We start from the raw sequence: 25,110 nt of genomic DNA on the forward strand, positions 1-25,110 counted from the left end.
TTTCTGTGCTGCCTTTTGCCCATTCTCTGTCAGTCCAAGGTCATTCACCTCTGTGATTCTGTCTGACAGAATCTGTCAAATGGTTTTGTTGCTTACGAAGCCGTTCTGTTTGGAACACCGCACCACAGAAACTGCAGTAAGACATTGCAGCTTTCCTAGCATTGCATTTTAATTTCATTTAATGGTGCTTCAATGAATTGCAGTATCTCCTAGCCCAGTCAGAGGCTTTAGTTGAAGGCTGTACGAGCTGATTAGAAAAACATCCCTCAGTGACTTAAGTGCAGGAGTGTCTTCATTGGCCAAGTGGTTTCTGAGGTGTTGAGTGCTCTCAGTGATCTCAGATGCGGGAAGGAGGTGGCAGGGCTGAGCAGGTTGCAGATTTGTGTGCTTTCCCTGTGTCAACAAAATTTTCAAGCCTGGGAAGTTAGATGTGGTGTCTGACCTGTCATCCGTAACATATACGAAACACTTGACAGGTTCTCAGAGGTGTTTTATGTATGTACACGCAGAGGTCACAGGGCATCTGTGTCCTGAGCCTCCAGCAGCGCTAAAAGAGCTGCTGTTTGTCAATGAGGATACTGAATTACTCTGGTCTGAATTACTCCTGGTCACAAAATTCAGTCAAAAGTGAAGTAGTTCATAAGTATTCTCTTTAGCTTGAAAGAAATTGTGTCTGTTATCCCCACCCAAGTCCTAGTTAATTCCACAGGCCATGAATAATAGTGGGATGCCAGGTATAAATGCCAGGTATAAATTAGCCTACGTGGTATGTACATAACAAAACTCATGCCATTTTGGTTTTGGGCCCATGCTCTCTCTTGTTCTGCAAGACAGCCCTCTGAGATTCTTCTTTGGAGGGTAATCCTTCTGTGAAACTCTTTATGCTGGGTATGGAGTTTTATCTTTTTTTTTTTTTTTTTAATTGTCAGACAACCTAAATGCTTTTCAGTTTGCACCAAGTAAATATCATAGGTGATATTAACTCTGACAATAAAATGAGGGATCTTTTGTGCATTGTTTCATTGCAGTTAGTCATCTTTAGTATTGCTTAGACTGATCTGATTAAGAAGTATTTAAAGTAACATTAGCCTGCAAGATCATATTTCATGGTAAGCGCCATTCAAGAAAAAAATTCTTGAAGCTGACATCCTCTACTTCTGCATGTTCTCTTCTGCTTAAATAAAAGCTGATTTAAGTATTGGAAGAAGATAAATTAATTTCCATGTGTGCTCCTTCATACCAGTTTACATTATCACATATTTTCCAGTATTTGAGTCATTACTTGGAGACCAGCAGACACAGGAAAGGACAGAGTTGTCTGAAGCTGAGTTGTTTAACAATTTATTTTTAAACACCCTTACCTCATGTTTTAGTTCTGCTAACACTTAGGGATTAGTTTGATCTGTGAGAATAGCTCGCTGGCCAAACACCCCATGGAAGTTTTCTTAACTAGCAAAATTACATAAAGAAAATTACTTTTCTTTTTATTTGTATTGCATATATCAAACAGTAGAAAAACATGTTTTCTGATATGTAGGGAGAATGATCTTTTTACTGATTACTCCTAAGCTGCCTGCAGCAAAGATGGGATTTCTATCAGCAATAATGGTTTGCACATCCAAGGCTCTGTCTTGCACACGCTTGCAGAAGAAACAGAAGTATTGACATTCCAGTGTGATGGTATAAAAAAGAAATTGATGTGAAAATTTAAAGCCTTGAGGTTTTGAGGGATGAGTGATAGTGCTACAGAGCACTGTACTGTCTTTTTCCAGGTTTTTACTAAACTTTTCTAACCTTAATGCTGGTGTCACAGTGAGGGAACATAAATCCCTGTCTCTGCAGTATTCTCTTAGTGCTTATGTCAGAACGAACAACACCTGTGTCAACACATGGACTGCTGGAAATATCTTCTTCATTGCTGCTCCTTCTTGTATTATTCAGAGGAGTTTTGTAGTTCTTCCTTGAGAATGCCTCACCTAACAAAGTGGTTATTGTTCACAATACTTATTGTCTTGGGACTTGGAGACCAGGCTAGGCTGCTTTTAGGAGAAGAACAATGAGACTTTTTCTATTAATTTCAACAGAATTGCCTGTGGGATTAATTAACACATAGGCTGGGTTAAAAAAGCTGTCCAGTTATTATACCTTTTTGTTGAAGGTGGTGAAGAATTGGGCTGACAAGAAAACCTACAATACTCTAGATCTATGCCATAAATTCAAAATTACTTTTACCAAGACTTGTAATTTCATAGATTAATTTTTTTTTTTTTTTTTTTTTTTTTTTTTTTGGTATTTGTACATGGAAAATCTGATGCTGAAAGTTAAATGGGAGAATTAATTTTGTTTGCTACAGAGTTCTGCAAAAATATTGTCAGACTGAAAACATCAAAGAAGGCAAGTACCAGATTAGCAATTCTCTAGGATGTTGTTTTTCCTCTCACCTTCTCTGTTTTCTAAATATTGTTGATCTTGTTCTCTCCTTGTTCCCAGAATTCATTGTGATGGATTTGTAGTGATGGATACCAGAATGACATACTGAAATGACAATGCAATTAACATAAAAGATAACGTAGGAATTTTGATGAAAGCTGTGTCTGGTCTCCCCCAATAACCATCCCTGGGAAGTACTTATTGTATCAAATATTTGGCAATCCCAGTTGTAACAATTGTACTGTCAGTCAAGAACTCAGCCTTGGCTGGAAGTACAGAACACATTGACAGACACTTTCAAATCCAAATTTGATTATTTTTCTTTCATTTTGTTGTGAATTTGCCTGTAAAAATAAGGTGAGTGCCATTCTCTGCTATTAAAAAAAAAAAAGAGAGAGAGAGAGAATGCTCAGAGTAGTATTTTGTATGAAATTCTATCCTCCAGTTTTGTATAGGATTGCCTTTTTTTTTTTTTTTTTTTTGTGGAGATGGATGGGAAGGAACGGCTGGGTAACTTCCAGACATAAGTGACAATGGGTTATGTAGATCTCCTTGAAATAAGAACAAGTTGTATTCAATGTTTACTGTACTGGAAAAAGAATATGTTCCTTTTGTTGTAAAAAGTTTCTGAACACATCAGGAATTCTGCATGTGGAGTTGTAACCAGTTCACTGTGGCAGTGGTCTAGTCTGGCTCTTCTTCAGCCACGCATCATCTAATTTTTTTTCTCTCTAAGTATAATAGATATGGCTCAAATTCTTCGACTGCCAGGGTCTACAGCTATCAGTGGCTAATGCTTCATGAGCACCTCAAAACAGCAGTAGAATTTCGTGTATTTTACGTGCAGCTTGTGCTTTGAGCTTTTTTTGTTACAGATGTAAGCAGGTGTATATTGTACTTCGGAAGGGCAAGCGAGCTGGAGAAGTAAGTATTTTCTGTTGATGCGGTGTTTGTGGCGAAAGAATCGCAGGCAGCTCCGAGCACAGCATTGACCTGAAGAACAGCAGGGCCATGAGGTCGGGGGTGTATTCCCCAGGCAGCTCCCCTTGAGCTTGCTCAGCAGCGCTGATAGAACGCTGCCGGCGGTGACGGTGGACGCTGCTGTCTCTCCCCGAGACGGCAGATGGGAGACGCGGGGCCGGGCCACACCGGGTGAGCTCCCGGGGCCGCGCCGGCCGCGATCCGCTGCTCAGGCTCCTCTTCTCGGCGCGGCCGATCCCGCCCAGAGCGGGGGGGGCCGAGGCGAGGGGGCGGCCGAGCTCTACCTCCCGCCGCTACCTGCGGGGCCGGGCCCGCCTCCCGGCCCGGGGCGGGGCCCGAGGAAGTGACTTCAGCCGGCGGCGGCGGAGCGGCCGGGCTCGGCGGGGCGCGGAGCATGGCAGCGGTGGCGGCGCGGGCGCTGCTGGCGGCGGGCAGGGCGGGCGCGGGCGGGCGGCGGGGCCGCGTCCTGCCCGCCGCGGGCGCCGCTCCCCTCTGCACCGTGGCCCCGCGGCAGCAGCAGCAGCCGTCGCCCGACATGAAGAGCTACCTGTGGTCGCGCTACAAGGAGGCCAAGAGGGTCACCAAGGGTGAGCGGCCCCCGCGGGCGGCAGCGGCGCCGCTCCCCCTCAGCGGGCCGGAGCGCCGTCGCTCCCGGCGGGACGGACGGACCCGTGGCGGCGGCTGGGAGCGGAGCAAGGACGAAGCCTGCGGGGGAGCGGGAAGGGTCCGGGGGGCGAGGCGCGGGTCCGTCCCGCGGCGGCTCCGGCGTCCGTGCGCTCCGCGCTGCCGTGGTGTGCCCGGGGCCGGGCCCGGAGCGCGGGGACGCCCTCAGCCGGTGGGTCGTGGGCGCCCGACGGCGGGGACACGGGCTGTGGGGCGGCTGCCCCTCCGTCCTCCCCTCGGAGGGCGGGCTGAGCCCCTCGCACCATCGCCCGTCCGGGGCCGCGGCTCTGCGGAGCGCCTTTGGTACAGTGCAGCTTGCGCCGGGCCGAGTGGCAGGGTTGGGGCTGTGTTGCGTGTAGAACAGCGAATGTAGAAAGAAAATCGAGAAGTCGGTCATCTCGTTGATGACTATTATATATATACACAGCACAACTATTCTGAAATTGGCTGCTTTTCCAAAAAGTTTAATTGCTGTGAAGTTTTGGACTGCTCTTTTCGCTTCAGCTGCGGTTCCATTATAACACTGTGTGAGGCGTCATAAAATACTCACAATACAATACGGGACCTTGGGAAACCTTGTTCTTCAGCTCAGGCAAAAAAAACTAGAGGAGAAACGTTTGCTTGCTTCTGCTCTTGCTCCGATGGGAAGAGAATTACCAAGATACTACTTGCTTGAAAATGTGGTCTTTTCTGAGAGCTGAAGGAAAAAGAGGCAGAGTGTGTTCCACGAAAGCAAGTGGAAGAGCATGTCCTATAGTGGAAATGGATAATGCTTTAGATTGCATGCTTTGCCCTTAAAAAAAGAAATTATTGTGTTTTCCTTAGGAGTCTTGAATGTGAGCTGGGACTTCACAGTGCTGGGTGCTAACAAAGCATTTTGTGAATGTAAAATAGCGTCAGCATTTCAGCAGTGAAATTAAAAGCCATGTTAGCGATCTCAGGAGAGGTCTGTGGGCTTTGGAGGGTGAGATAAGGGATAGGAAGAAGGAAACTGCCTTTTATTTTGAATCTATTTTTTCTTTTCCTGTTTATGGAATTAACTTTCTTTTATTCTAAACCACACCCAAATAATACTTAAGAGCTGAGGTAGGGTAATGTTGTGAGAAAATAAGTTGGTCAGTGGGTGTGAGCTGGCGAAAGATGAGGCAACTGCTTCTAGAATATTTCAGGCTATTATGTTACAACCTAAGTCAACGGATGGCTTCAAGTATGTGATATTTCAGTTAGTTATGATGTTGAGATGACAAGGCTACAAGGCTCTCCTGTTTTTTGACCCAAGGTTTATAGCACTTGTGATGCTGTCTGCTGGCCAGAATGTCTAATAGCTGCCAAGTGTTTATACTGTCTGTTTTCAGACAGCCAACAGTCAAGCTAGTTTTCAGCTGAAGTATCTTTTTATCTATATATAGCTACATAAATATCTTTATTTTTAAAACAAGTGTTGACTCACCAAGCTGCACAATTGACATTTGAAAAAATACTTGATAATACATAAATGAGTGTTGTAAAGTGATTTTGGAAGTTGATTAAAAGCTGTGCTTATGACTTCAAGTTAATTGAATGCTCCATGGCCCTTTCTATAGAGTAGGAATATTTGCCTTAATTGTAGCATGTCAAATTGCATTTGATTCAATTGTTGGGCTTTATTTGAAGTTTGGAATTAAACTCAGTGAATTTGATTTTTTTTTCTTTTCTTTAAAATTAAAAGACTTGGGTCTGAAGACCCCACACCTACCTGCCTGCCTTGTTGAGATGTTTTCAGTGGTGGAGCATGTAGGGATCTGTCCTCAGAGCTGAAGTTTTTGAGGGAAGCTTGATCATTCCTTTTAGACCTATATAGAAAGTAGCCAAACAAAGCATATTCCCTTTAAACTCACCTTTCCAAGCACAGATTTGAGATGAATGTTCCTCTTTTTTTTCCACTTGGTAGGGAAGTCTGGAGTATAAAGACAGTATATGGGAAAGGAAGGAAGGAAAACATGCTCATGTTTTATGCTGCCAGGAGAGTAACATTTAACCTTCTAATGTTGCTCTTTCAAATTTTGTAAACAAGAAATATAAACACTTTCAATGTTGAGTACTGACATTGGTGCTGGTCCTAAAGTTATTATATCAAGGTTTTAATCTCTCAGTCAGTATACTTTTCTATCAAATATCAACAGAAACATACCCTTAAAAATGGAATTGGTTTACACCCTCTGTGTGTGTAGAAAATAAGCAGAATATTTTTGGTTTTCTGATTCTCTAGGAGGTTAATAAGCATAACCATGTGTATATAATGGTTACGTACACAGTTGCATATAGTTTATTCATGTGAGTTGAAATTGATTAATGTGATAACCTTGAAAGGGTGAAGCAAAAATTAAAGCAATATCACATTAAAACAATGTCAGTTCTGTTTCAAGGGAGGAGCTGGACCAAGTAATGGGAGGAGAAGACAAGGCTCTTAGACTAGTAATAATAGTATAATAATATTATTCTACTCCAAATTAATTTTCAAAAACATTAATAAATGTGTTAATGGAGATAGCAAAAAATTATCTGTTGTTCTCTGATAAGCGAGATGCCAAAATACGTCTTCTCTTCAAACTTGGACGGCAGAGAAAAGTGAATAAAAACTACAGATCACTGAGACAAGTTAGGGACAGCATGTTCAATAGCATCATATTGTCTAGGATCAGCTGGTTAGTGTGAATTAATTTGATAGTTTCCATCATCATTTGTCTATATTTAGCAATTGCTAATGGATTTCTGTGTCTTTATTTAAATAAAAGTACAAGGCTGGTATAACTTTTTATCCTCTCCCCTCTTTGCAGAGTTGGTTCCTTCAATTATGAGTAACATGCTGAATCCAGATGCTATTTTTTCAAACAATGAAATGAGCCTGTCAGACATTGAAATTTATGGGTTTGATTATGACTACACATTGGTCTTTTATTCTAAACATCTGCACACACTCATATTCAATGCTGCTCGAGATCTTCTTATTAATGAGCATCGGGTAAGTAAAATTAATGGAGTAACAATACATTTATGAATAAAGGGTATAATAAATAATTTTTGACTGAGAGGCATAAATCATCTTTTCATGCCTCAGTCCTAGCTTGGCTCCCTTATAGCACATTTTGTACAACAGCTACATATGCACAACAGAAGCCCTGTTATATTCTCAGCTGCAGTTTTGAGCAGAGAACAGTCTGTTAAGGAATATGGTTATATTTGTCTTATCTTTTAATATGGGCATGTGGTTTGCTGTTTGTTCCTGATTGTCATTTATTGGAGTCACATTAATAAATAAGAAGCTTAAAAGTTACCCATTAGCATGTTTCATCCCTTGCTGTGAGTGCAGCGATTAATTTTCCCATGAAATGTTTTTAGCTGGACTCCTTAGCAGGGCTTTGATGGCACTCAGTGCTTGCGAGGTGCTCTGTGTGTACCTGGCATTTTGGCTGCCTGGGCTGAAGGGGCAGCGTGTGCAGTGATCAGAGCCTGCACACAAGGAAGTGTCTGGCTCAGAGCACTGCCCTGCTGCCTCTCCAAGTGCTCTTGCATTGGTGACCACTTGACATCCAGGCAGTTTGGAGCTGTTTGTTTGTTGTCTAGTTTGGGGACGGGAACAGCTCCCGTGTGTTAGGAAGTGGAGGGGGAGATGAGCGACTTGGGAAACTGAAGGTATTGCTGGGAGAAAGACTGAAAAAGTCTGTGGACTAAAAGAAGCAAAATTAATTAAACTGTAGGACTTGCAGGAAGGTAAAAGACAAAAAGTCCATGGAGTAACTTAATGAAACTGCCTGTGTATTTTTATACAACCTAAATCCGAATGCGTGGTGTTATTCCACTTTCATATTTTAATCTAAAGGTTAGGAGCTATATATAAACACCTATAAATATCCTTGGAAGAACAAACAAAACTTCATGGGTGCTACAAGCATACACAGCTTTATACCCCTGCTATTTTGGCGCATCTTGATAGCAATTTCTGCGGGATGTGTAAATAAACTTTATTAAGGCTATATGGTTCTTGGGAAAACCCACGTTACTGTAAGAGTCAAGAATAATTCTCATAGACAAAAATTCTAATGGTGTTCTGCCTTTACTGTTTGAATGGATTTGGGTAGCAATAGCTTTCCAGTTTGTCTTGGTTAAACTCTCCTGAGTTCTATTAAACAAAACTGTAATTATTTTTTGATATAGCTTATTGAAATACATTGTCTTCTTTTCGAATTTACTGAGGAACAACAGTTTTCAGTTTTTATCGGTACTCTGTCTTGTAACTGCTTATACTGTGGGTGTTTGTTGTTGTTGTTTTGCCTTTACCAGTAGAAGAAACAGTCTAGAATGTGTCCACTATGACTGTCACAGTCAATCCAAAAGATAGCAAATTTTGCTCATGGCGATGGGAGGCAATGCATCAAAAATTGCAAAGTGAAGTGTAGGAAGCAAGAAATTGTCCAAGAGAATAAATATCAATATAATGCTGATCATGGAGGTGGCGGCAGGTGTTCTATGTAAGCTCTTGCTCCTGGGTTTATTTCTTTCCTGGTGCACAGGCTTTGTGCCTTTTTATCAGGACTTCTGTTTCAGTCCAGTTATATTTGTCCCTACCGAAAGTGGGATAAGCAAACTATTTTTATCATTTCTTTGTTTGGTTTGCAAGGAAGCTTTTATTTGTATGCCAAGGTAAGCTCGATCTTTTTTCTCATGTGTACTGGCATGGATCTGAAGAGACAACTTTCTAGTAGAATAAATTAAATTAGCAAGTCAAGTATGCGGAAATTTGACAAAGTCAGAAATAAATTTCATTGAACATGCTTGATGTGTTTACTTTGGGGCAGGTGCAGTGCATGGTAGTTTTTAGTGGATCACGTTCTGTATAGTTCCCTGATGATTTTTCTTGTGTTGCCCCTGCTTCATGTTCCCTGAGCAAACCTACACCGCTTCCAGCTTGTCTGTCGGCTTTTGATACTGTTCTTCATTCAGATCAGTAGCCTGCCCTGTGCCTTCTGGAAGTGATAGTAGGGTTGATAGGACTGTTTTCTTTAACTGTAGATGCCTGTACTCAGTACAAATGGGATCTGCAGCAGTTGCAGAGCAAGTCCTCTCCAGCAAGATAAGAACTTTGGGGGAAAATTACAGTTTATTTCTTATATAGTAGCTAGAGGCTCTGTTGAAGCTGCATAATGCACCTTTTCCCCCTGAAGGCTTGTAAATTAGCCGTATATGTATGGAGACTGCTGTAGAGAAGGTGAAAAACTAATGTCAGGTTCAAAGGCTGCTGCAGCCTGTGGGAGGAAAAAGGATTGCCTTTCAGTGGCTTAATGAAAGAAATTATAGTTTTCTCAGGCCTTGTTGAAACTACTGAAGCATTTCACCCTTTAAAAACAAGTGAAGAAAACCCTTAGCCCAAGACATGCACCTAACATTTCTTTTCATGGCAACCTGTGTTTAAAGCAGGACAGAATTACGGTTGACTGATAATGGGCTTGTACTGAAAAATGTTAGACTAACTCAAGAGAAGAGTACATGACAGACATTCAGTTCATGTGCATCTCTAAATTAATTTTTTTTTAAATGTATGAAGAATGTGCTAAGAATATATTAAATTATTTTTTGAGCAAGAGGCTAATGGTCAAAGGTACAGGTACTACAGACTACCTGAATGTCTAACTTCAGGGACCAGGATGGCCTTAGATTCAAAAAAATTACCTTGGATTATGGAAAAATGTTTGCCTTGTCTTGCAGACATATGTTCCTGCAAGTCTCACCAGGTCATGAAAAATTCCCCTAAATGATTAGAGCAAATGAAAAGCATAGAAAACTTGGGCTTTTAAAATTCCACAGAAACAATTTTTATTGTTTTGATTATGGTTTTAAAATCAAATCATTGCTCTCTTTTCTTAGTACCCTGCAGAAATAAGAAAATATGATTACGATCCCAATTTTGCCATCAGAGGGCTTCATTATGATGTGCACCGGGTATGTATAAATAACTTTGTGATGAGTTATGTAGTGCTGAAAACCTAGCCAAAGAAAATGAGAGACCTTTGAAGCCTTTCAACTTTTCACTCTGCATTGATGTGTAAGGATTTTGTTTCATGTTTTTCTCTTTAATAGCAATCTTTATTCTTTATTACTATTATTATTAACATCAGTAAGAATAATACTATTTTTTTAAATGGCTCTGAATTAGAACATGTTTTGGGCTTTTTGTCCTCATGGTGGGTGGGGAAAGACAACTTAGGGTGCAACAGCATAATACTAGGTAAAAGTAATGGATAAAAGTATTTTGGAAGCTGTGAAGGACGTTGTAGGGAGAGTGTACAGGTGTTCTTGAGGCAGAAAGGCTGTAGATAAAATTGCTTTGACTTTTGTAATTTCATGTCAAATAGTTGAAGTGATAAAAACTTTTTTTTTTTTTGACTTGCAAGGCATTATTAATGAAGATCGATGCTTTTCATTATATTCAGCTGGGAACAGTTTACAGGTGGGTGAAGTTACTTTTTCCCTTATAATGTATGCTTTTATTTTTTGTGCCTTTTACCTGCATTTATTAGTGTACAGCATGGATTCTTACCAGGAACTGTGGCCTGATGAGCACAGACACAAATGGGCATTGCAGCCTTTTGGAAGGGGTTTTCTTTGCACCTGTGTGTGTACACACAGACCTGTACACATCTACTGCCTGATCCAGCACAGCTGATTCCCCAGTTCAGCCCTGGGAGAATTGGCAAGCTGGTTGGTCACATAGTGCTGACTCACTTTGTTTCCGGCTGTTAAATTGTGCTGAAAGACATCTAAAAATACCCTGAGGACCTCTCTGCTCCTGCTTTCTATGTAAATAATTGTCACAGAGTGCCTGATAGCATGACTTTGGTGTGGTTGTGGAGACACTTGAGAGGTCCTGCTGTGTTTACATAGAGCTTTTAAGTTTGGACACATCAACCAAATCAAACTTGCACCACACTTGGTACCAGATTTTAAATTGAATGATAAGCCAGGCCACCAGGCCACCTTTCTTAAAGTCATTGAACAAAAAACTTTTACCTAGATTTATTCTGTTGCACTCTTAGTTGTTTTCCCCCACCCACCATGCAGACAAAACACCCAAATTTGGGTCCCAAAGGTGATGTGACCTGGAAATGATGGTTTGTACCACACCTTCAAACAGTTTCCCCGAACACGCTACAGGGATGAGGGGAGAAAAAAAAGAGGCTGAAGGCTGTGGGGGCTGAGGTCAAGATGATGTGTGGTTGTGCAGCTGCACTGTGAACTGTGTTAAGACTGTGAGTCTTGTGGTAGAAATAATCTTCAGCTTTGCCTAGGCAGTCATCTCTCCACTGTGGTTTTCACGTGTCCATTGTCCTGTGTTGATTTGTGCTTAAGTAGCTCCTGGTGCATGAATGTTTTCTCTAGCAGTATTCAAATAGCACTTGGCATAGGTGTCTGCAGACCAGAAGGTACCTGCTCACTTCTGATGGTGTTACCTAGCATCTGGTTTACATTCTGGCTGCACTTCTCTGTGCTTGCTACTGTGGAGAGGGTGATGCTGAACTCTGTATATTACAAAACCCAACTATTATCTTCCCTGTTGGTGCACAAGATTGACTTGAATGCTGGAGTTCAGCCAGCAACAGCTCAGAGTCGTGTCCCAGTTGGTGTGGGGACAGAAGTGTAGTAAAGGAGCTGGTTAATGTGGGATTCTGCCAACACAGAAGCTCTGAGGAAGTTCATGTATCATGCCTTTCCACTGCAAAGCTGGTGTGGACTCTAAGCACTGAAAGCACTAGGCTTGTGAATTAATTTATTTTTATTTTAATGCCTGGCAATACTTCTTGGTCAGACCAAGAAAGGGAGGCGCTGAAATAATGGTCTGTTTTACTCGGCTGCAAAACACCAAAAGTAGGTTTGGAAAGAGGAGACTAGCTGATCTGGTTTGCATTAGTGTTTTTTTTAATCCTGAGTAAAATCTCAACTTCTGTGGCCTCTGGTGAGGATGTTTGCATGCCTGCAGTCTTTTAGATGCTTTAATGCAAGATGCTTGATGCTGTAAACTTTTGAAACCAAACTAAAGCCTTTACTCTCTTAATAGTTGATACACTCTGGGGGGAAATATTATCTCCTTCTTTCCTATTTGTTGTTCTATTTGAATGTTTTAATTATCAACCATCCTTCAAGTAATTTTCAGTTTTGGGAAACTAAACTGTTCATGCAGTTTAAAATAAATTCTTATTTAATTAAAGGTTGTGTATATTTTTCACTTGCTTAAATCTTCAAGGTCATGCTGTAGAATAATCTGATTTAAACACTATCATATCAGTGCTGTATAAAAATTACTTTGTGTTAAGAAACTGGAAGTTCTAGCCACTTCTTAAAAAACCCCTTGAGGCATAGCTTTAATGGAGACTAATAAACTCTTTTCCCATAAGAAAGTAGAGAAGTACTTAAAATTGGAATGTGTTCTGTGTGCGTGAGCCTTTTACAATGTTACTTGTTTGGTAAGGAAAGATGCTGTTTTACCTTACAAACAAAAATGTTCCTGTGACATTATTATGGTTTTAATAAGATCCAGATCTAAGTGCTAATCTGTCAGGGTTTGGTGATTACTTGAAATTTTTAATCTGACTTTTGGACTAAAGCTAGTGTTTTTTTCCAGAGGCCTCAGTGTTGTCCCAGATGAAGAAGTCATTGCAATGTATGATGGTTCCCATGTCCCTTTGGAACAAATGAGTGACTTTTATGGAAAGGTAAAACCATAAATCGGTCTTTAAAATTGGGTGAGGTTTTTTTGGCATGAGGGTAGTGGTGTTTAAATTTTGTTCTCATTATAACTAGCAGTTATATTTTCTCAATATATGATTGACTTAGGTTTAGTGCTATATGTGAAGTTTGCCCTCTAATGTGAAAAATTACTTTTCTCTGTCCCACTTGCTGTAGCTTTTTCTCTGACTGTTCCCTTACCAAGTCATACAGACAGAGTGGTGGAACACAGAAAATCAAATTACTTTCTCAGTGTTGCACACAGAATCTGATAAGGGCTGGGAAATGAACCATATCTGGTTCATGTACTTTACTTTTTCCTGGTGGTTTGATGGCTTAGCTGGTGTAGCAGCAAGTAAATGTACGAAGGCTACTCCTGCATGTGAACTGGCCGAGTGAAAGTAAGAGGATTTGACAAAAGATGAGTGATAAAAGATGAAACTTCTATGTTAAATCCTAAACTTTGCCAAGAAAGTTGATTTTTCCCAGTGGTGGGTTGCTTCCTCTTTCCCAAATGAAGGATGAAGCTGACTTTTTGCTAAAAAGCCAAGTTTATTTCACCCCTTTCATGTACAGGTCTTAATTTCATGTTGACATGAAAAGCCCTTCTTTGTGATGTGGAACCTTTTATTTCTTGCACTTTTTCCTATTTTAAGGAGCTGAATTTAGAATTCCTGAATCTAGTCTCTGCAGCAGTTGTGCCTATCGCTCTGGCATTCCCAGTGGGATGCCTTGGTCTGTTGAGGTCTATACTTTCTTTGATCTTGTAAAGGACAGTGGCAGGAGAAGAGACAAGGGACGCAAACTTGAAACACGGGAGGTTTCCTCTGAACTTCAGGAAATGCTTCCTTTACTGTGGGGCTGACCTAGCACTGGCACAGGCTGGTTGTCCAGGGGCTTGTGGAGTGTCTGTTGTTGGATGCTCAGAAGCCATCTGGACAAGGTCCTGGGCAGCTGGCTCTAGGTGACCTTGCTTGAGCTGGGGCTTGGACAAGATGACTCCAGCGGTCCCTTGCAACCTCTGCTCAGTGTTAATCTGATCCTGAGTTTCTTGCTTTACCTCCCTTCTTATTTAAAGGTATTTGGGCTGTATCTGCTGTTATATAATGAGATTCTCTACTTCCGTGAAACGTAACTATTGTTACAACTTTTGAAGACTAGAAATCTCTTCCTCTGTTACTGTGCTAGTTATTGTAGATCCTTACATCTTGTTATTATCTTATTTCAAAGAGGTAAATTGTTTTGCAATCCTAATTAGTATTCTACTTACTAAAAAACCCACCGAACTAAGAAAACCTCCATTCCTTATCCATCAGTGCCTCTTGTTTGCAGAAGTGCAGACTTCTACTGAAGGCCTTCTCTTGACTTTTAGCTGAGCACTGTCTTGTTTTTATGAAATAAAATACCACTCTTAAGAGTATTGATTTGGATTTATTTGAAGAATTAATCATGGAGATAACTGTAGTGAAGGTCTTAGTTGAAAAACAATCTGTAGCAATGTGAACAGGTGTGGCAAAAGCCGAATATCTGCAACTAAGCTGAAGTGTTTATACTGAACAAATGAAGTGTTCTAATCTGAGAAATGTCTTATTTTATTTTTTCTTCCTTTTCTTCCCATCACTGTAGAGCTCACAAGGAAATACAATGAAACAATTCATGGATATATTTTCCTTGCCAGAAATGACACTCCTTTCTTGTGTGAATGAATATTTTCTGAAAAACAACATAGACTATGAACCTGTTCATCTGTACAAAGATGTCAAGGTAGATATCAAGCTTTGAAGATTTAGATAAACTTGTATGTTTGTGTGTCTTCTATGTGAGCACTTCAGGAAGCTTTCACCTGTTGTGCCAGCCTTAGTGAAATACCTCATCTTAGGTTTTGTATGGAGTAACTATGGGTATACAACTGTAAAAACGTAAGTAAAATTAAGGTAGAGCTCAGAAAAGAATCGACTGAAATTTGTTTGAAAGCTGACATTCTGTGTCTGTTGCTCTTTTTGTAGGTTTGAGGGTTGAATAGGGGGAAGGTGAAGAAGATCTTGTAAGGCGATAAGTTATTTTGACTGTTGAACATATCCTTTTTCTCACTATCAGGGTGATATATATATATATATATATTCCCTATACCAGGCTATAGGGAATTCTAGTTTAGAGCTTTCATTTTGACTAGTGTGCCATCATTTGCTATCTCATACTTTTGAACTATTTTCCCTGTTTACCTCTTCCTCCTCCAGAAAAGCTCTGGTATTAGTCTAGGGTAATTTGACCTTCTTGATTCTTCAGGATGTGTCCTGCAGAGGAGATAATTTTATGTCATCGTTCTGTAAAATAGGGAAGGCCAGTTCTTGTGGTTTCTCTGAAGTGTGTAGAGAAATTTCTGTACTATTCAGCGTTACAAGCTTTTTGGAAACCCTACAGTGGTGTATTTTGAGGACATGCCCTGTGTTAGTACCGCTGTTCTGTCCAAGCAGCTATCTGGTGCAGAGCTGGCTCAGGAGAGCTGTTAAATGCCTCCAGAGCGCCTTATAAGTACTTTGTTCAAACATTTAGCTTCTTTCATCTGTTCATAAATTTCTTATGTAAATAATCAGGGCATTTGTGAGTGATTGTAATCTAAAATGTGTCAGATGTACAACTTTTTTTTTTTTGTAAGGGGAAAGGAATGTGTTCTGCTTCAAAGGTCGCTGGAAATCTGTGATGACTCTGCTTCTGCAGAGGGCTTTCACCCCACTTCACCCTCCTGAGCAACCTTTCAGAGTTATGTAAAACAGACTCTCTGCTTGGTACTTCCCCAAATTACGAAGTTAATTTCTCAGAAAACAAGCTCAGTCTTTGTCTATTGGTGACATCATATAGATGTATATGTACATATATATAATTGTATTGAACATTACATGACATTTCTGTAAAATTGCAAGTGTTAAGAAAGGAGTTGTTTTAAAAACACATTACTATTGCTATTTGGTGTACACTTCGAAAGATGAAGTCCTTTACTCCTCATTGCTTTCCTTACAGGATTCAATCAGGGATGTTCATATCAAAGGAATAATGTACAGAGCAATTGAAGCAGATATTGGTAAGTACTAATGGAATAACCTACCAAAGGTTTTCTTACTGATAGTATATGATTTTTCTGGCTTCCATATTTAAAGATTACAAATTCTAAGTTTTTAAAGTTTGAAAGAGTTATTCCCACTTGTCAAATGTGCATTTAAGTATAACCTTGTGTTCTGACCTCTGGGTTGAATGCATACAAAGTTTTTCACTAGAGTTTTCTCAATTAATGCTGTGTTTTCCCCAACACTCACAGAGAAATACATCTGCTATGCTGAACAGACTCGTGCAGTGTTAGCAAAGCTGGCTGATCATGGCAAGAAGATGTTTCTCATCACAAACAGTCCCAGCAGCTTTGTGTAAGTGAGCAGTTGTTTTCTGTTTAACTATGCATTAAAAGATTGGGAAGATGAGGTTCTCTAGTATAATTCCTTTTATTGCACATACAACTGCACTTTGCTACACTTCATTGTTAATATTCCTCTGTACTTTTTAGGGACAAAGGCATGAAGTTCATTGTTGGCAAGGACTGGAGGGATCTCTTTGATGTGGTCATTGTCCAGGCTGAGAAACCAAACTTTTTCAATGATAAGCGAAGGTGGGTGTTTAGTCAGTAACGAATGATTCAAGCAGCTCTTCCATATAAGGCTATGTAGTGTGTTAGGAAATATTTTCATTTGGCTGCAATGTAAAATGAAATCATATTTGATGAAATCCTGGGCAAGGTCATTACAAGATGCAGCAACACCTAATGCTGAAGTCTGAATATTTCCCCTTTCTTGCCTAAGAAAGTTCTAGGAGCTGTCTACTGGAACAACTTAGGGCCACAGAAGCCATTTTCAACATCTTATTTGCATGTTGGTGAAATGTGCTTCTTTCTTAATAAACCTGAGAAATCTTGATGCCTTTCAAACCAGACCTTTATCTGGAAAATATCTTCCATTCCTTATGGGATTTTTTTCATCACACATGATATTTAAAAGGCATCTGTCTGGCTGACAGACTGGAATATTTGGACTAGTTGTGATTAAGTAAACACATTTCTAATGTGTATGCCCTACTTTGACCCTAGAAAAAGACCGGTTCCTTTATGTGTGCTTGTGATTTGAAAGTGAGATAGAGGGAGGTGGGATTATTTTCCCTTTACTTTTTGCATTTAATTTTAAAAAGAACTTTGCTTTATGTCTTGGCCCCACTCCTGTGCTCTCTCATCTTCAGTTGGCCAGGTGTGCAAGCTGAGGGATTGGGCAAGGTTCTTACACACGTTTTTATTTGTGTTCTCTTCTCCTTAGTGACAGATAGTTCATGCTGTTTCTTCCCCTTGCCTGGGGTCCCTGCCTTACTTCTCAGCAGTTGTTCTCAAACTGTGTTTATAAGTGTCATAGGTATACTGGAGAATTACATTGCTTTTTGCTGATTAAAGTGGAAGATTTGGAATTTTGCTTTTTCTCTTACAAAATTCAGATGCTGGAGATATTTTTTATTCCCTTTGAGAGATGAATATTTTTAATGTTAATACTTTAATTTCCTAAGAAGTGTCAGGATTTCTACAGCAACATAACAATTGCATATCTATTTTAGACCATTTCGGAAGGTGAATGAAAGGGGAGTCTTGCTCTGGGACAAGATTCACAAGCTGCAGAAAGGACAGATTTACAAACAGGTATGCTTTCAACAGACTCCTTCTGTTGAAATTTCATACCTATTTCCTACAATCCCAAGCTTCTTTGGATATAAAAGCTTCTAAAATGCAGATGCATTCTTTAAGAGAGTTATTTTAATGTCTGAAATTGTACAAATTCATTGCTGATATTGTATGTCCTTGTCTCTTCAAGTGTTACTATCACTGAAATCACCTGTAAAATATGGGATTCATAGTGTATAAACTGAAGACAAGACTGGTGTTATGAAATATTTTGTGGAGTACTAAGTTCCTTTTTCATGCCTGTGAAGGTGCAAGTTACATGCTGCTACAATGTCTGTGTCATTATTTCTGCAGGGTAACTTGTATGAATTTCTGAAGCTTACTGGCTGGAGGGGCTCTAAGGTTCTCTACTTTGGTGACCACATATACAGTGACTTGGCAGTAAGTAGTTTGCTTTCCCAAAATCAGAGAAAAGATGAGGTTTTCTGTTAGTTTTCCTCTCTTCATCCCGAGTTATTCGATGTAACACACTTTCATCTGAGATTTTAAAATCCAACAAAATTTGGTAGTTAAGCCATATTGGCTTTTTTTGTTTTTTTGTGAAGAACCTTGGTGCTGTAAAATGCCAATCATATCTTCCACCTGACTTGTGGCATTTAATTTGTTTACTAACCGTGGTCAGGAATGTGTGAGGTTGTATTCCTGATCCAGATACTGATTGTGTCCGATGTAATAGAGAGTAAACACTGATATCCAAATGTACAGGATATGCCTGACTTGGATGACAGCTGAATGAACTTCTGTTTTGAAAGCAGGAGGCAATCTTCCTGTCACTAATTGTAAATGTTCTTTCCAAGATCTTGCTCTGATTTGTATCTCCACCCTCTAGGTGTTTTTTTTGTTTTTGTTTGTTTGTTTGCCAGCTTATGAACCAATGCTCTGTTAATTGTTACTTTAGGCAAAGTGACCACCACTTGGCTCTTCTGTGATTGATTTCTTATGAATGCCTGGATATGACTTTTCTGCTGCCAAGCTTGGTGACATGTTGCAGCAGCAGCAGATATTAGCATTTCTCCTCAGTCTGCTTTTAAAAAGAACAGTAACTTTGGGTGCCTCAGAAGACTGAGGGCCAAGAGGAGGACGCAGCTCTGTTCTGCTCTGGCACAGTGGAGAGGAGAGCACAGGTGGCAGCTGCCTTGTGTTGGACGTGCCAGGAGGAGCTTGAATAGCTGGGGCTCCTGGCTGTAGCCTTCTGTCAGCTGGGTGTGTGGGTAAACAGCCCAAACCCAGCACACGGTTCCTCCGGGTACTGTGGCAGCAGCAGAGCTCTCATCTACGGAGGAATTTCCTGCTGTTTGTTTTAAACTTAATGAATTAGTGTTTATTTGCAAGTGCTTGTGTGTTCTTCATCTCTTTCCAAAAATGTAGGATTTGATGCTTAATCTGAAATTAAATTCTATTGTCCATTGGCACAGTTAAGTCCCACTGTTTCATGTTTCTGTTTGTACATAAAAAGCAGTTAAATTAGTGCTGCTTTGGGATAAACAATAGTCAGATTCTTTTCTTTTAAGTAGTACTTTTTGAGACTAATATCTGTATTTTGTAATTCTTGGTAAATAGGACTTGACCCTGAAGCATGGCTGGCGCACTGGTGCGATTATTCCAGAGTTACGATCGGAGATTAAAATCATGAACACAGAGAAGTACATTCAAACCATGACCTGGCTGCAAACCTTGACAGGATTATTGGAACACATGCAGGTTTGTGCTCTGTGTGTGTAATCGGCTCTGGAGAGCCTAAGGGATCCAGCCAAATTTCTGAATGCTGGACATTGATGCTTGCAAGTGCTTTCAGCCTCACTGAAGTGTTGGACTGCGGATGAATGCAATTATTTGTGTGGTTAGTTAAAAGGAGTTTTCTCAGCATCTTGTCCCCTTTCTCCACTGGTCAGCCTGGATCAATTCCTGCTTTTGGTTGTTTAAAGTGCACGTGGATAAGTTCTGTATCTGGATCTCTGAATTACTGCTCATGTCCTGTTAGCTGAAAAGGGTTTATTAATAGAAAGGCTTATTTACAAAGTTATCCTTAGTTGCAGATTACCCATACTTTATATTTCAGGTTCACCGTGATCCTGATTCCCAAATGATTTTAGAAGAATGGAAGAAGGAAAGAAAAGAAATGAGGTAAGACACAGGGGATGAAGAATTTGCAGTGCGCTTTGGCAGCCAGGGCTTCTATGCAAGGTCTTCCACAGGTTTCTTTGCAATTGCTTTCCATCCCTGGTTTATATTCCCTGGCAGTTACAGATATAACAAAATATTTTTAAACCAATATGCTGCTTGTCTCTTGGGCAGCTCTTCTCCCCTCTGACACTGGATCCTTCTCCTGGTTCACTGTCTTTAGAACAGATGTAACTTTTCTGTGTGGAAAGGTAACATCATATCAAATCCCTTTCCCTTTCATTTTGATTCTTCCATCCCTCTGTGCTCAGCTGTCGCTGCTGATTACGCAGCGTCTGCACGAATAAAAAATGTATGTCTTTGTCAAGACTTGGGTCACTTTTACAGGCTTTTTACATGATTTCTGCAGATTGTGGGTAATGCATCTTAGAATACATAGAAACTGAGCTCTCTGCTAGATTGGATTTAGCAGGGGATTTATCACAGAGTTAGGGCTAGAAGTTCTAATGATCTATTATCATGAAGGAGAAATCCCTAAATTAAGGGGGTGTGAAGTGCACAATTTTCAAGGCCAGCAGCTGTATCTCCAAGCAGCCTTCCTCAGAAACATAGGAATGATCCTTGGTAGTGACTAATGCCCAGAACTTAATTCCAAGATGTGTTTAAGCTTTTTGTGTGCATTAAGCCAAATCCTTGCCTTTTCTTTAGAAGTCTTTTATCTTTGGAACATTGGATGCCATTAGTATTTAGATAAAGGCAAAAATCTTCTTTCACAATCCTTATAAAAGAAGGATTGACATGCCATATTTCTAGTGTCAGAGACAACTTATCTGTAGTGGGAGATGTGTGAAGGTCTTCACAACTGTGATTTCTAGACCTGGGTTGTACATGTGCAAGAGGTAAAAAACTTCTGGGGCACATTTTGGTGTTTTGAAAACAATGGCAAGAGAATAATGCATAGAATAGGTTTCAGGATCTGCTTGCTTCAGGTTATGGATGCCAGCCGGTGAAGAGATGTGTGCAGGTCTGTTCACTTTGCTGTCTTTGTTTTCTCTTTTTGGGGGATAGGGAGATGAACAGGAATTTCTTCAATGCACAGTTTGGAAGCATATTCAGAACTGATGAGAATCCAACTTACTTCCTGAGACGTCTCTCTAGATTTGCGGATATCTACATGGCATCCCTGAGCTGTCTCTTGAACTACGAACCCGATTACACATTTTATCCAAGAAGGACTCCTTTGCAGCATGAACTTCCTGGCTGGTCAGACCAGCTGTGCACTGGTACATTCAGAATACCTTTCCTGCAAGAGACAGTTCAGATCAAATAAACTCTGGGTGGCTCCTCACTAAGATGGACAGATATCTGTTGGTTTTCCTGAATGTACTTGTATTTTATTTAAGTCATTTAAATCTGTTACCGTGGTTTATATGTATTTCATACATATTCTCATAAGCTTTGTACCTGTTTTTCTCCTCTCCTGCTCAGACATGTGAAAACTCCTCTTAAATACAGAAGAGACAATGGACTGCCAAACTAGTAGTGGGCCAGGAGGGAGGGCACATCTGAGGGGGAGGACTGCTGGTGTTCTGGGGTGGTTATTTTTGCTTGTTCATTGAAAACTTTGATCTTTGTGGTTTACAAAGAAATACTGTGACTCTCTCTTCTGGCCCTTTTCAGTACTCCAGCTGGAGCCTGTAATGGATCTTGGCAGGGAAAGGCTTAAATGCAGTATTAGTAATTCAGTGATACAAGTTAGTAATCAGCTTAGGGTGAGACTGAGAGGGATGGTCACGCTTTTTATTCTCCTTGCTGCTACAGATGGAGCCTTACCTGTGAGGGGCCAAGGGCTGGAGTGTCCTGGCTCTACTGCACTGGGCTCAAGCTCCTGGGCTCTTTCTCCTGTCTGTGCAGCTTCTGTTCTTGCCATGTCTGTGCTTGGCTGCAGATGGACCTGAGCCTGAAACTGAAACTTGCAGTTGCCTGGGCTGCTTCAGCTTCCTTCTCTCAACTTATAGGTACCTTTTTTTTTTTTTGAGTTTCAGAACATTTCAAGTATCCACTCTCCAATAATAGTAGTTTCAAGAGGTTTTGCATTTTGTGTTTTGAAGTGGAGACAGATCTCTCTATCAGGCTTTAGTTTGATCCTAAATGCTGCTTTTAAAGATTTTAACAGTGTCTTATTCCAGTGGTATGCAATGTGGCTTTGCTGTTCCCTAGGAGAGAATGTATTTCATATAGCCTTCAGTAATGGACTTCTACAGCCAAAAGTAAACACGCACAATGGGCAGAGGACTTAAAAGAAAAAATTAAGAAATGAGAAAGTGAAACCCAGAGTTTTCTGATGACGTGTTTTTAGCTCAAGCCCTGAAAGCTAAATTAGGAGTGGTACACATTTCACATAAAGAGAAATAATTTTGGTATAGATTAGAAATTTTATTGAATTACTGATATTGAAGGTAATGCATGAACACAAACTCTGGGTAGCATATGTGTTTCAAAGATTTGAGCTGAAAAATGTCTATTTTGCACAAGGAAAGCATCTGTTGATGTATTTCCTCAGAGGCACTTTATAGAACTGCTATATAGTTGTTTTTAAATAAGAATTGTTTCCTTTCTCTGAATCCAAAGGAAATGTTGTTTGTTTTTTTTTTTAAGTGGTGCTTCCCACCCCAGCCACTTTAGAAGGCATAATATAATTAATAATTTAAAAATTTTAATTATTAAAGGCTTGGTTTTTAAAAGCATGTGATTAACAAAACATATAGCATTTGGTATTCATTTTGGGATATCACTTGCTTTCTATCATGATTATCAGGCAAACAAACTTTTGTTGACCAAAAGTTTTCTGGTTTGGTTTGTTTGGTTTGGTTCTTTTTTTTTTTTTTTTTTTTTTTAACCTGTCTATATGTGCAAGTACCTGGATTGAATTTCATATACAGTATATTTCATGTTTTTAGAAGCATGTTTGCAATGTAAAGAATGTATTCTAATTTAGCCTGCACAATTTTGTAAGTAGTTTTCCTGTATGCTTGAAATCAGTACAAAGTTCTCAGAGGCGGTTTAGATTTTTTGATTTTCCTATGCTCCTGTTTCAAACTTGACTGAAGTGTGTGATTTAAACACCCCTGTATTTAAACAGATGAATATACTTGAAATGAGTAAGTTCATCTGACTGTCCTGCTTGTTATGCTGGAATAAAAAGCTAATGTGTTCCGGGAAGTTAGTTTGACTGCATCAGGAGTTTACTTGGTGGGACTGTGCAAGAAATATTTAGCATAACTTGATAATGAAATATGAAGATGGGAATATACTGATTTGCCTTCAGTTCTTTATCCCAATGCTCAGCTTTAACTGAACTTGGTGTTTACGTGTGTGTAGCACCACTCATGCTCCAGAGATTTCAGTGCACTCTTTAAAAAACAAGACCCACCCAAACCACTGAACATTCATCCTGTGTTAAGCAGGAACAGTTTAATTGGCTTGGATGCTTGTATTATGCACATAATGCATGTTTTACTTCAAGGTTATTTTCTTTTCTCACCCTTCCCTTCTCTTAAATTAGAAATCAAACTTCTCTACCAAACTATGTTGCAACAGCCAGCTAAAGTAAAATATTGTTTATCTTGCATGACTTGTTGAAATAAACAGTGTTGCATGAAAAAAGTTAATTATTGAAGGGTTATGTTTCTTTAAAATAACCCAACTATATTTAAGTGAGAATATTCAAGTGTATTATTTATTTTTCAGTGCTAAAGTCCTGCTTGTTAACTTTTTAAAATGTCTTACATTTTTTTAATGATTTCACCTTGATGCTCTCTGCATTACTCATTTTAACCTTATGCTACAGATTTCAAAGAGATTTTTAGGCATGTTTAATGGGCAGTGTCTCTGTACTAATTCTGGGAGTATGGTTCATTTGAACACCAAAGCAAGAAGAAATTTTTGTTCTGGTCTATCTAAAACACAGAGCTGAATAGCCTGTCAATAAAGAAAAAAGAGTTTAATGAATTGTGGAGGTGGTTTTTTTTTTTTTTTTTTTTTTTTTGGTGATAAAAATATTTCATGAATATTACAAAAATAAATGCTTGGACTTTATCTTCTGGTCTCTGTGAACCTTAATATTTTGATTGACTGGGGAGATGGAAAGAACATGAGTTGTATTGATCGCAGAATTCTGTGGGGAAAACTCTCCTAGATGTGTGTGACTGTTTGAATGTGTTTGTGTTCTAAATTTTCTAAAGTCTATGAAAACAAGCAGACTTGTGTAGGGGGACAAGGGAAGAAGTTGAGGAAATGGACTGTCTGTTTGTTTTATCCAGATGAATGTGTATTTACATGTTATATTCTCTTCCTTGTGCTTGATAGCTGCATCAACAATCCTTGATTTGCCCATCACCTTGTTCTGAGGGAATGCCTCCTGGGGTAGTTCCCAGAGGTAATGAAAGCCTTCCTGGGCTTCCCTCCTGCCCCTATAGATGGGGGAGATGTTACTGCTGCCAGAAAGAAAATCTTTCCTTTCTTGCTGTTTTGTGGTTTCTTTCATGTTCTCACATTTTCATTATGATATTTAATATTTTGATAGAAGGAGGTGACAGTGAATCAAACTTGAGTTTGATTCATCTCTAATAGTGTGTGGTGGCGGTGGCAGCTGTTACTGCTGTGCTTGGTAAAAACACAGTATGTGAAGGAGCAGCTGCTGCTGCTCCTCTCAGACCTGGAGAACTGAATGTAGACATTGCCTGGCAAGGGGATGTTCATCTTCATAATCCAATTTTCACAAAAATGGTTCGTTTGAATGCTTTCATGTCACCTGCATTTCTACCTGCCTCAATTACTGCTTCCCTTTGTACAGTGAGGTCAGATGGAAACTAAACACCAAGCTAGGGTCGAGGAAAGACAGAGAAGCTAGAGGAGGCAAGGGGGACAATCAGGATGGTTGTGCTTCCTGCTGCTGACTATCTAACAGGAAAGTATACCAGCAGAAAAATCCCCTCAGTTTAAAAATAGAGGTTTACCACATGTTCTGTTTCACACTTGTCTGTTCTAATTGTAACTGAGCCAAAATGAAAGCACAGGCCTGGAGTACTAGAAAATTTAGGACATTTGCCAAATTAGTGGCCCTCTGTGCTTGTGGCCCTTTTAAAGTCTGTGAAGAAGAATAAAAGCAGTTAAATAGCAAGTGAGTGAACATCAGCTGCTTTTCCCAGAGGGGTGTCTACTTCTGGGTAGGTTAGTTGAGGCTCAGTTTTGCTTTTAGCACTCACCGTTGGTACTGCTCAGATTCAGCCAACACTTCTGGAGTTGGTATCTCTGGGAACTATATTAAACATCTTAAACAAAGCTGTGCTCTTTTGGTTTTTAATTCATAACAAGATTTTATTCCCTGTAATGTA

At 39.9% G+C, this 25,110-nt stretch overlaps 1 protein-coding gene across 1 annotated transcript; it reads left to right on the forward strand.

The window, feature by feature from the left end:
- The first annotated feature begins 3,844 nt into the window (after positions 1-3,844).
- NT5DC3 (5'-nucleotidase domain containing 3) lies at positions 3,845-23,725 on the forward strand. Its single transcript, XM_040061993.2, has 14 exons — positions 3,845-3,998; positions 6,891-7,075; positions 9,976-10,050; positions 10,503-10,558; positions 12,728-12,818; positions 14,458-14,595; positions 15,850-15,910; positions 16,145-16,247; positions 16,385-16,486; positions 17,470-17,551; positions 17,888-17,974; positions 19,154-19,294; positions 19,653-19,717; positions 20,783-23,725. The coding sequence occupies exons 1-14, from the start codon at positions 3,947-3,949 to the stop codon at positions 21,042-21,044; spliced, it is 1,500 nt and encodes a 499-aa protein (XP_039917927.1). The 5' UTR covers positions 3,845-3,946; the 3' UTR covers positions 21,045-23,725.
- Positions 23,726-25,110: the final 1,385 nt, after the last annotated feature.

Source organism: Hirundo rustica, chromosome 4, assembly GCF_015227805.2.
Source record: "Hirundo rustica isolate bHirRus1 chromosome 4, bHirRus1.pri.v3, whole genome shotgun sequence".
Taxonomy (NCBI): Eukaryota; Metazoa; Chordata; class Aves; order Passeriformes; family Hirundinidae; genus Hirundo; species Hirundo rustica.